This window comes from Vanellus vanellus, assembly GCF_965231255.1.
Source record: "Vanellus vanellus genome assembly, chromosome: 3".
Classification (NCBI taxonomy): Eukaryota; Metazoa; Chordata; class Aves; order Charadriiformes; family Charadriidae; genus Vanellus; species Vanellus vanellus.
Genome location: NC_138907.1, coordinates 730,635 through 743,113, shown reverse-complemented (window position 1 = coordinate 743,113; position 12,479 = coordinate 730,635). Strand labels below are relative to the sequence as shown.

The window sequence follows — 12,479 nt, the reverse complement described above, 5'->3', positions numbered from 1 at the left end:
AAGTGACTATAGAAACAGTTGGTTTCGTCTGCTTGCGGCAGCAGAAGCTTTCAGTGTGTTTTATTCCCTTTTTTTAATTGTAACGGCAGAAACTGAACCGAATTAGCCGTGTTCCAGAGAGATTATGACATGTCTTTGGGGAAAATGTCAAAACGCAAGGCAGGGAGATATCCCTAGTGCCCATATATGTCCCAAACAAACATTTGTGGGATTTGCTGCCATATATGTATATGTGGTGCATGTACTTGGTGAGTATCTGTTTGATGGTGAGCAGCGCGAATAACAGTGAATGTTTTGTGAGTGCCTTATCCTGCTGTCTGCCATTCCGAATTGATTTCGGCACACGTGGATGGTTTTCCCGCAGAACTTAAAATCAGTATTTCCCTGCTTTAAATCCATCAGGACCCACCCACAACTCTTTTTCTTCTGTCTTCACCAACAAACAAGGAAGCTCATATTTTACGGTGTGCTTCCAGTAATTGGTAGTGGACGTAGCCTCCTTTCCTGTATGAGGGCTTTCAAAGAAAGTACAGGGTTAGTCCTGTGTTCAGCTGGTTGCCACAAGGAGGTGAATGACTTGCTAAAAGCAGAAGTTGCTTAGCAGAGCAGTGACTTTGCTGAGTGTCCGAGCCAGGTCTCTGGAATACCTCTTCAGAAGATGTTTCTTCATTGTTGGGTCGGCCCTTCGACTGCAGTTTGGGATATTGTTTTAGTGCTGTTGTGATACAAGGACAACTTTGTAGTGTGGTTTTCGTCTCAAAGATTGCTTAAGAGTGTGCACAAATTGATGACCACAGAGATGATTGCAGCTCAGAAAAGCGGTTTTACTGGAAGCTGTGGCTTAGAGGTTTGTTTCGCTGTCTTTCTTTAACACTGTCTTGACTCACGCAGCTTTTTATGAGCAATTACTTTATTATTTATGGCACCTTTATTGGCAGCAATAAAGGAAATACGCTGAGTCAAACAAAAGTTCATCATTATCAAGATTCTTTTTTTATGTCCGCTAGGATCTGCTTCTGTGTCATCCATAAACTTTACCAAAAATTCAGATGAAGCTCATGTCCCCCCTCCAGTTCCTCCACGAAGACGACCAGAGTCTGCCCCAGCTGAATCCTCCCCATCAAAGGTAAGTAAGGAGAGAAAAAAGGGCATTTTTTCTGGGAGCAGAGGGCAGGGTACGATAGAAGAGTAACTCTTAAAGGTAGTACGTGTATTTTTGAAGAACCGTATGTGAAAGAGTAAGCAGTCGTGTAGTTCAAGCCTTCGCAGCTCTGCGTCTTTATGTCCCGATCCCAAATGAGTGAAAATGAACAGGGGACCTAAACTTAGGGTTAGAAATGTCTCTTGTCTACTGATCTGCTGTGCTCAGGCCCTCACACTGCCCGTGAGAACTTGAGGCTTCAGGCAGATGTTTCCATCTGTGATAATGGTCCCAGAGTATCATTCTGGAGTGTATGAGTAGGGGGTTAGAGGACTGAAGAACAGTGTTGATGGAAAGTGATGTACACACCTCAGTCCTCTGACAAGCTTCATTAGAATATTTGACCCTGATGCTGTGGTGCTCAGTGCTTTCATTCCCTTCTTGGCTACCTGTCCTGCCTCCTGCCTGCTTGAGCCATTGCTACATTTTCCTTTTGCGTTTGGGATGTGATCCAGCCTTTGTTGCAGACAGTGTCAAATGTCTCTTGATGGCGGTGGTAGCTGGTTTGTGACTTCAGAGAACTGGGTGGATTTGAAAACCCCACTCAAAATTACTTTAGAGCATGTACGTCTTTGAAGAGGGCTTGTATATGGCTCTTCAGCGAGTTGTTGTTTTCAGACTACGGGCGACTGTGCTGTCAGCCAGCAGAGTTTACCACATCACGTTCCTACCACAGTGTAATTGAAAACATTGTCTATGTGGTAGGGTGTTGGAGTGGGTCACTGTGGTCTGCAGCTTGGGAACTGTTCACTTCAATAATTCTGACTACTTAATTCCGTCTTCTGAGCGGAGTTTATTGTTTTGCCTGTTCAGCATCATTTGCCTCTCCCTTTTCCTCATTTTCTTGGAGAAATACCCGGTGCTATTACCCACCCCAGCAAGCAGACCTGGAACTAGCATGGAAATTGTTGCTTTGGCCATTCTTTGTCCCTCTCTGTGTATCTTCATTCCTTCCATCCTTGGCTGCTAACTCACGTATTGGTACACCCCTGCTCTCCCCCTGCACATCCAGTCTCTGTCTTTTCTGTCTGCATCACTCTGAGGAACGTGTTTTTCAGACACCGCCACTCCCTTTTGCTTCCTCGCTCCCCATCTTCATGCCGCACCTGCTTGCTGTGCCTCCTTTTTAGCTGTGTAAGTGCGATCTGCAGGGCAGGAGCTCTGCTTCCCTTTCACAGCAGGGTCCTGTTCTTTACTACCCCTCTAAAATGTCATTGAATGAAATCTTTGTGTACCTCAGATTACTTCTGCGCACTTGGACAGCCCACCAGCGATCCCTCCTAGGCAACCAACCTCTAAAGTGTATTCACCAAGGTACTCGGTGCCTGACCGGACCTGCATCTCTGACCCCCCTGAAAGCCCTCCTGTGTTACCACCACGAGAACCTGTGCGAACTCCAGATGTTTTCTCTAGCTCACCACTACACCTCCAACCTCCACCGTTGGGGAGAAAAAGCGAACTTGGTAACACCTTTTTCCCAAACAGCCCGTCTCCATTTACTCCCCCTCCCCCTCAGACACCTTCTCCACATGTAGCACGGAGGCATCTTCCATCACCACCTTTGATACCGCAAGATGTGGACCTCCACTCTGTTGCTGGACCACCTGTTCCTCCACGACAAAGCACTTCTCAACATATCCCAAAGCTTCCGCCAAAAACTTACAAAAGGGAGCACACACACCCATCGATGCATCGAGACGGACCACCGTTGCTGGAGAATGCCCATTCCTCCTGAACTATCCCTTGCGCTGGGAGTCGCATTTTCCTGGTGCTACGTCTGTTGCTGGCAATGGATGCACGGAACCTGGTGGTGCCAAGGGGTTGGGATGTGTATGCCAAACACTAAAAACTCTCCGATGGATTGGAAATGCAGTGTACAGAAACGGAATTGCAAAAACAGACATTCTAGTGGAAAAACCGGTTAACTTGCTATTCTTGTTCTAGTACGCAGATATGGTTCTAAAGTAATCGGACAACTGATTGTACCAGAAGACAGACTTGAGGGACTTCTTTGGCCGATGAGCAGAGACTGTGTGTGTGTAATGATCAATAATGTCCAGTACAGGAAGGAAAACAGTCTTGTATCCATCAGTTCCACACAATGGCACAGTTTTTGGAATGAAAACATTATGCACTTTTTTAAAATCTCAAACAGGGAACTTTATATCCTTCTTAATTTTCCTTTGCTTTACTCCCTGCTTTAAAATACCTTCCTAAAACTATGAGAAGGACTGTGAGGAAGATCTGTGGTACCTAACCGAGCTAAGAATTAAGGCAAAGCACTGTATTGCGGTTCTGTTTACAAGTTGTTACAATGAGTAGTAGGGGGTACCTAGGCTTCACCAAAGAGGTACTTTATTATTATTTTCTGAAATATTATGGTGCCAGTTCAAAAATAAATTTTTGCCAGGAAGCATAATGTCTAATTATTGCTTTCTTTAGATAGAGCAGATGGAAGTCTTACATCATTAAGATGACGGAGTTTTGTTTGGTTTTTTTTTAAAGCAGCACTATCATCGGAAGTAAATATACTCCTACATTTAGAAGACTGTTAATCTCTGCTAGGTTATGTCACATTCTTTTTAAGGTTTACTGATAATCCATTTCATGGCTCGTAGCTATTCTTTTTCAGTCACGCCATGAAAACAGTCACTTGTGCAAAGGAGCACTCGCCGGTCGACTTCCATAGCTATCGTCATGTTTTACTAACAATAGATTAATCAGCATACATAGAATTGCCTTGCGTTTGCATCAATCGTGTATATAGTGAACGTTGCATAAATACTTGCAGATTGTTTTTAATTTAATTGAAATAAAGATACAGATATGTTTGGCTGACATACGTTAAATTATTACACAGACAAATGTACAGCTCAGTGTTTCCGTTAAGCACCGAATGGGATAAAAGCACATGTTGTGGTACATATTCTCCCTAGTTCAGTGTATGTATTTTAGTGATAAGTGTCTAAAGACTTCAGTAAAAAGACTCTAAAGTCGGTTTTGGCATGCGTTACAAAGTAATAATTTAGTAATATTGGAGAAGCCGGGTTACTCCCAAGGTGCGTTATTATACGTTACAAAATTTCTCACACCTGCTGCATGAGACTTGTTAGAAAAATTCAAACTTATATTAACCTTTGCGGTAGCTTTCTGTGTCCAAAATACACGTGACAAAACATGTACTGGTATAAGTATCATGACATGGATTATCCATAAACCTCTGCGTACTTCAGCTCTAGACGATATTGTGACAGTAATGTATGGCAGTTACTGGAGAAAAGAAGCTCTATAATCTCCACTACAGTATGTATGTGAAGCGTAAAGTATCTCATCTTCAGTTCATATGGCTCATGAGCCAACGTAAATTTATATGTTTCCTCTTTGGAGAAGAATACGTTTCAGTGCCTGGGAAAGCTGTGTCATTAGAGCTGGTGTTAGTTGCATGATGGTGGAAATCCCCTTTTTTAGTGCTTTCTGCAGTGCCATTGATCAGTGCCCTTTGGTCCTTTAGTGTGGTCGTTGGATTTCAGAAAGTGTTCCGGTTTCATCAACAAGAACGACGGTTTTCATCATAGTCTAATATTGACATTTGTCAGTTGTATTCCTTCTTTGACGTCTTTAACCACCATTTTCCTGGCAAAAGAGGAAAAGTGAAGTTCTCTCAACCTTGGCTTCAGAGGAGAACATTGTATGGGAGCTTTGTAAAAACCCTCAAGCTACAGGAGGCGTATTTAGGTCATCAGTTCTTTGGCTATAAACACCATGTCGGGCATACTATTGGCAGTGTCATCTAAATTATTAGCTCATCTGTGGATTACCAGGGCAAACTCCTTAAATTTAGACTTTCTGATCTTCTGTACGCTCTTGTCTGTGCAGTTTTGCAGCCAAGGCAGACCAGGCAGAAGGAATGATCCGGCGGTTAGGTTGCTCAGCTGGGAGAAGACCTCACATGGGTCTTGCTAATCAGCAGATTTCTTGAATGTCGATAGGTCGCTTGTTTCCCTTTGTGAAATTGGGAAAGATGTTTCACATCTTTGTGGTTGAGGATAAAAGTCCTTTACTGGTGAGGTACTTGGACAACAGGTGATAATGGTCGCCACGCAAGAACCTGACTTAATCGTGCTTTGGAGCCCAGCAGAATGGGTCAGTCACGCAGTGCACAAATCACGGTATTGACTCAGCTGCAAACAGAAAGGACAGGATGAGAATCCAACCTGTTGCGTTTAGGAGTTTTGAGTACAACTGCTAAGCCACTGGTTTGTCTAATAACATCCTTATTTGTGTTAATTATTTAGTCTGGAATGACTTCTTACTTGGACCACAGTTACAGTAGTGACAATACTTTTCACATAGAAAATGAAATCATTTTAATGATGCTATCTGTCTCCTTGGTAAAATGGCCTGGTGTGGCCGGGGCTGACGTGGCTTGGACAATGGCACGTGCTTGTTTGGAGGCTAGGTGAGTTGCTCTATTACTCTAGAGTGCCGTTTAAAAAAAAAAAAAAGAGCCTAAACAGCTGCAAACTGTGTAAGCAGGGTTATAGAGATCAGCAGAACTCTATAGGTGCGGTACTCAATTAGTGCTGTTTCACCTCGTGGTTTCTAGTTTATATATAGTCTACCGCAACAGTGGAGCGTAACCTGGGTTTGTTCATTTTCTTCCGGAGTATCATGGTTGTGTGTTAGCTCAGAAAAGCCCTCTGGGAATTTGGAAGTGCTAGGATTCCAAGCGCAGGATCCTGCACCTGGGTCAGGGCAACCCCCGGTACCAGCACAGTCCGGGGGATGAAGGGACGGAGGGCAGCCCTGCCGAGAAGGACTTGGGGCCTGAAAAGCTGGACAATTAGCCGGCAACGTGCACTCACAGCCACCCACATCCCGGGCTGCATCCCCCGCAGCGTGGCCAGCAGGGCGAGGGAGGGGATTGTGCCCCTCTGCTGCGCTCTGCTCTGGGGAGACCCCCCCCGTAGTGCTGCCTCCGGCTCGGGGGTCCCAACAGCAGAAGGACATGGACCTGGTGGAGCGGGGCCGGAGGAGGCCACCAAGTACATGCTCTTCTCATGACATTCAGCAGCCCAGGCAAAGTTTTTCTATAACTGTCTACTGGAGAACATTATCCTGCTTCAGGGTCAATACCATGGAAGCGTTTGAGTGCTCCATCCTCAAGAAGTCATCTCCGGCGTGGGCTAACCTGTTTCTCTAATATGCCCCTCTCTTAAACTGGGGAGGGAGAGGTCTGTCTCGGTAAGAGGATATTTATGCTAATGCACTGGATTTAGACCCTTTGAGGTTTAGATCGACATCGTGGAATGTTTGGTTATTTTACTTTTGCGCCTATCTTAAATTAGACTTTTTGTTGAATTGGGTCTCATTCAAGCTTGGTGGTTTCACTGGAGGCACCGCTCTTGGAAGGCAGTAGATTATTGTGCTTCAGGGAGAAGGTTTTATTGTGTTCCATACAAGGAAGTTTCTTTTCAGCCTGAAGAGGTGCCGGAACAAATTTGCGTCGCAGCAGGCAGTGCCTTATAATAATAAGCCTCAGTTCCCTTCTTTGTGGCCATTGTCTCAATCTAGTGCAGCGTTTTAGGGGCCGCCTCTACTCCTGGTGTTTCTTGCATTGCTGAAATTTAAGCCCAACTAGAAAGATCCCTCATTCACGAATGTTTGTCTCACAAAATATATGAAAGTTAAATGAAATGTTGCTTAATGCTTTGCCGCTGCGAGCAGCGCAATTAGCAGCAGTATGTAAAAGTCCCTCCTTGGCTTTCTCCTTGGCTGCCTTCTTCCAGCCATCAAGGAGAGACTTGTTCAGAAAGACCGTTTTAAGATGATATGAAAAAGTGTGCAAATTCTAATGGGTTGTCCCCCCCCACGTACTTCAAAATACCCTTTTTTAGTTGTTGAATTGTCATTTCAAAACCTAGATATGCATGGGCTGAAGCCTTTTTAGCTCTTATTCATTAAGGAGAGAAACCTGCGGCCCAATATAGTTGTAAAAACAAAAGCAATTTTAACTTACTTTGTAAATGCCACACCTTATTTTCCATTAAAAACAAAAAAAAACCCCAAACCCTTAAGTGCATTTTTCTGTCAACTGTAAGCGAATTTCCCTTTTGCCTTCAGTGGAAAATAGTGCATTAAGTACCAACTGCTGCAGCATTATAAGGCAAACAGAGAGTAAGTTTTTTAACTTTCTAGCCAGCAAATGTGAAGTCCTGTACGGGTAGCTGAAAAATTGAAAGGGGAAAAATAAAATAAAATAAAAAAAAACATATGCCAGATGCATGACAATTTTAGTAGCTGCCAAATGTGCCTTTTATCAAAGAACATCTAATATTTTTAAAAAGCAGAGTAGACAAAGGTAGATGATCGAGGTGCATGTTGGTGGAATTGCTTTGGATAGATTGGTTCAAATCTCCTTTGGAATGAGCCTTTTCTTGTTTGTGAAAAGAAGACGTTTTAGGTTGCAGTGTTTGTTCCGGTACGTGCATACATTTGCCTTTGTTTGGTGGCACGGTTACGTGCCAAAATGGGTTGGTGTTAAAAGCTATGTCAGTCCAGTTGTTAAAAGAAAAACCAGAGAAAGAGAAGGGGTAGACTTCAGCTGGCGCGTCTGATGAGCTTTGCGCGTAACTGTCTGTGGGTGACGTTTGTACGCCGCGGCTGCAGTGGCGTTCAGAATGCATTTAAGTGAAAATTTAATAGTGGCTCTTATCTTCTGGCATTGCAAGATATGTTCTAAAAATAAAAAAAAAAAAGCCTTCCATATCCCAGAAGTGTACCCTTTTGAATATGTAAGATATACTGAAAGTCCTTGTGTGAGACTGGCTTCCTGAAGCTGAAATACCACGTGCTTTGCATTGAGGACGATCCTGAGGCTGCTACAGGTGTAGGTGTTGCTCAGGGTGGTAAAATACTGAAAGACGCTGTTGCTTGTGAGCAGGGGAACCATATGGAGTGGAAGACCAGTGCGCAAGGTGTATGTATGGTAGGGGACATCAAACAGCATCTTTTGACTGGGTTGTTCTCTGCCGTGGGATTATTCATTGTAGGTATTACAACTTACTGCATCAAAGGAACTGCAGCCTAAGGGTAAATACGGTCTCTTTAATTTTACTGTATGAATTTTTTAGGTAGGCAATTTTTAGGTAAAGCCGACATCTCGTCTCCTTGTTGAATCAGATCACGGTAAATAAAGGAACTTTATATTTAATATCTTGTAATCTGGCCGTAGGCAAAACATCTGCTTCCAAAGAACAGAGTGAATAAATGAAAACCACTCGCAAGTAGAAACTTGATGTTCACGGTAGCCTCCACCATCAAATAACCCAACAATGGCCGAAGACAGTACTATGCGTGCCCCAGCTCCTCTCCTCTTCAGGCATGAGCAGGAGGCCCACACAACTTGAGGTACAGTTTGGAAAAAGCAACTGGATTCCTTGGAACCTCTTGCAGTAGCTGTTATGGTTAGAAGAACCCACAACAATTTGTCGTCGTTAGACAATTTCTTCTCTCGCTGGATGACCCCTCCCCACCTGGGAAAGGGAATCGGGGAAAAACCAAAGAAACGTGAGGGTTGAAATATAAACCGATTTAATAGAATAAGACTAGATAATTAACAGTAATAACACTGAAGAACCAGTACTGATCCCAATACCAATATAAAATACACACGAATTATACTCAGCCGATTTTATCAGTAGAAGCTGTGCACTCCCAGCAGGGACAGCAAATGTGGGACACTGTGAGCTCTACGGCTTCGCGAGAAAGGGAAGGGCTCAGGGCTCCGTCACCGGGGTGAGGAGTTCTCAGGATTGCTGTCATCATAGAAGAGAGAAAACTCCCCAGCAAACTTTCTAATATATAGTGAATGTGACGCTGATGGTACGAAATAATCCTGTTGGCCAGCTTGGGTCAAGTGTCCTGGTCTCGCTCCCCCTCATCCCTGCACCTGGCTAACTCAAAACCCCTGAGACCTTAAACCCAAATACCACAGCTGGCTATCAACTCAATATTTTCACATATTCAGACACTAGCGTCTTATGAAGTGTGGTTTCCCCTAGCATTAGAAGAAACCTTACTGAAAAGGTCAGTTGCCGAGGGAACCAGCTCCAGTGCAGGTGAGTCCGCACTGGGGAAGGGAGTCATGGCGGCAAGGGCCGACAAAGGGCGCTTTTTGGGGCTTTTCGAAATTTCTCGAAGCTGGGAGGAGAGGCTAGCCTGGGCCGAAGATAGTCATTGCCCTCCCAGAAGAGGACACAACCATGGTTACCGCTCGGCCAAGGGCTGTTGCCAGAAGGAATGTTGCGACTCAAAGGCAGCTCCCACACAAACACGCAGCCGTGCAGGTCTCTGGCTGCGGGGAGCGCCTGAGCCCGTCCCTGGTGGCAGAACTGAAAGAGGAGGTGGAAAGGCGAAGGGGTGTGAGGGAGTGTGAGAGAGAGAGACTGGTGGAGCCACAGCTTGAGGCTGAAGGAGCAGACTGAGGCTCCGCAAGTGGCAGAGGATCTTGAGCATTTTGAGTACTGTGTTCAGTTTTGGGCCCCTCACCACAAGAAGGACATTGAGGTGCTGGAGCGTGTCCAGAGAAGGGGCACGGAGCTGGTGAGGGGTCTGGAGCACACGTCTGATGAGGAGCGGCTGAGGGAACCGGGGGTGTTCAGCCTGGAGAAAAGGAGGCTGAGGGGAGACCTTCTCGCTCCCTACAACTACCTGAAAGGAAGGTGCAGAGAGATAGGGGTCAACCTGTTCTGTCAAGTAACAGGGGATAGAAAAAGAGGAAATGGTTTCAAGTTGCGCCAAGGGAAGTTTAGAGTGGATATTAGGAAGAATTTCTTTACTGAAAGGGTCATCGGGCATTGGAACGCGTTGCCCAGGGCAGTGGTGGAGTCCCCATCCCTGGTGTAGATATAGTGCTCAGGGACATGGTTTAGTGGTGGGCTGTCAGTGTTGGGTTAATGATTGGACTGGATGATCTTACAGGTCTTTTCCAATATAGGAGATTCTGTGATTCTGTGAAAAGTAAAATTACTGAAAGAGAAATTAGTCCTGTGCCGCTCAAAGCAGGGCAGGGCTTTTTGCCCTTACTGAGGAATATTTGTACTTGTGTATGTACGTGACTTGTACTGAGGTGAAATACTCCAAGAACTTGTAGAGGAAGCCAGGGTACATTGCAATTCTGGGGGAAAAAGGTAGGAGAAAGTGCCTAAGTTACAGAAACTTGGCAGTAGTCTCAGTTACGCTGACTTAGAGGAATGGAGGGGTGAGGGGATACGTTCGACCAGCGCTGGAAGTCAAAGTTCCCCGTAATCAGAGGAGGGTCTAAGGTGGTTGGCTTGAGCAGGGAGCGTAGCTGTGGGGAGGTGATGTAGAAGAGTCCCGGCCACGATGAGAGCATGTCCTGTCCGGGGCTGTCTTGGGTGCTGGCAGTCCCCAGCAGCTAGCTGATGGGCGTCTCCTGCATCCGTATGATTGAAAGGGATTTGAGGAGGAAACACCCCAGTAGATTTGCACAGGAGTAAAACTCCATTTGGGCTGTTGATTCAAAACTCTGTTGGCATACTCTAATCTCCAAGACCGCTGTCCTCAAGTGACACAACGCTGCAGGGAGCTACAGAGCAGCAGGAGGAACGCGACACAGGCTTGCTGGTGCTGCGTGGCACGGGGAGATGTGAGCACCACGGGCTGAGTTGTCCCTGTTCGTGATGTCCTTGTTTTGGACCTGCTGAGAATGTCGCAAAGGTAAGATGGTATTGACAGAACTGGAATTAAAGTTTTAGAAACACTTGGTATGTGACAGACATTTGTGATATAGAGGAAGATATTAAGATATCTTACAGAGCTGGATAGTTGAAATTCCAGTGGTGCGTGTGTCAGTGGAGGAGGCTCATGGGATTTTTTTTATTTTTGTGAAAGCTCGTGTGTCTGCAACAGAAGCAGCAGAAGGAGTGAAGGAGATGGAGGAAGGAGCTGAAGAAATGTCGCAGTGAGCTGCACCAACAACAGGATCTTGACCAGAAGCCTAGCGAGGGAGTCATGGAGTGCTGAGGAAGAGTCTCGGAACGAGGTGCGTGGAAACAGTCTTCTCACATGCCTGTGTGTGCAGGGGAACAGGTTTTTGTCAGTAATGCTGCCTCAGAAATGGACCTGAGAAATGTGTTTCTGCTTTTAATGGATGCAACCTTACGGCTGATTCAGTCGAAGGAGACAACAGCGTTATTTAAAAGCAACATTTATTTGGCACAGGAAGAAAAATAACGCGGAGCACACACGTACACTAAAAGTGAAATTGGATCAGATCCTGCAAGAGTTTGTGTGTTTCTGTATGGTGCTGAGCGTCATTCACTCATTTTATTTACATCTGCAGATTCTGAGCAGGTACAAGGACATACCAAATGATAAGCGTAGGCCTGAAAGTAAGAACTCATACAGGATCAGAAAGAAATAACCATCAGTTCTGACCATGCCTTAAATCACTAAAACAGAAGCTAAAATCCATGTGCATTTTACGAGCAAGCGTTTGCCACTGTGGAAAGGTTTCCTTACCCGGCAGATGTTAGCAGGTCAGTTTTCCCTTTTGTCCTGTTTCTGTCCTGGCATCTGCCTGGCAGGTGTGAGGAGCAAGTTTGTTCTATGAAGGACAGAAGTGTCGTGTTATATGAGGCTAAAGACACCAGCATCAGAGCCCTTGACGGCATCAGTGCGTTACAGCGGAAACTCGTCCATATCGATGTAACTCTGGTTCCGTGGACGTACAAATAGGTCTGTCTATGGCTGATTCCTTTGCAGAACAAACAGGCTTTGCAGATGCTTCTGTTACAAGTGTCTGGCTCTTCATACGGATTTCTATCCTGGCTCTGCACTGTCTGTGAAGTCCTAGGAAGTGTCTTTGTGATGCAGTGGCTGGTCAGCGTGGAGCAGCCCTGACTGGGAAGGGCCAGGGGATTTGTAATTTAATGAGGGTGCGAGGGAGAGGAAAGAGACGGAAGGTTGTTTTTGTCATTAAAAACCTTAGATTAAAAAGAATCTTCCCAGAATAGTTTCCAAGGGGGAGGGTGGTGGTGGTATTTTTTTTCCTCATTGTAAGGAGCAGTAGTAGATTTTTGGGCCCAGTGAAATCTATGGGGCAGGCATCATCTAAAACATTTTAATCTCTGGGATTTTGCTCCGTCACTTTCTTGAAATGCTGGGAAAACTTTGACATAAAGGATGGATTTTGTCTATCTTAGGTGGGTGGATAACCCTTTTCATACACACCCCTTCGCCTCCACCAGAGGAG

General features: G+C 45.2%; 1 protein-coding gene across 3 annotated transcripts in view; it reads left to right on the top strand.

Moving 5' to 3' along the window:
- SOS1 (SOS Ras/Rac guanine nucleotide exchange factor 1) overlaps positions 1 to 11,241 on the top strand; it is a gene marked incomplete at its 5' end in the record, with an annotated part of 59,456 nt that extends 48,215 nt beyond the window's left edge. For 2 of the 3 annotated variants that reach the window (XM_082480585.1, XM_082480583.1), the window contains 2 exons: positions 1,008 to 1,126; positions 2,442 to 4,039. In XM_082480585.1, the coding sequence (XP_082336711.1) occupies positions 1,008 to 1,126; positions 2,442 to 2,936 (614 nt within the window). In that variant the 3' untranslated portion in view covers positions 2,937 to 4,039. Of the gene's footprint in view, positions 1 to 1,007; positions 1,127 to 2,441; positions 4,040 to 11,116 lie in introns of those variants that run through there. The other variant, XM_082480584.1, reaches the window with a different exon arrangement.
- Between the last annotated feature and the right edge of the window lie 1,238 nt (positions 11,242 to 12,479).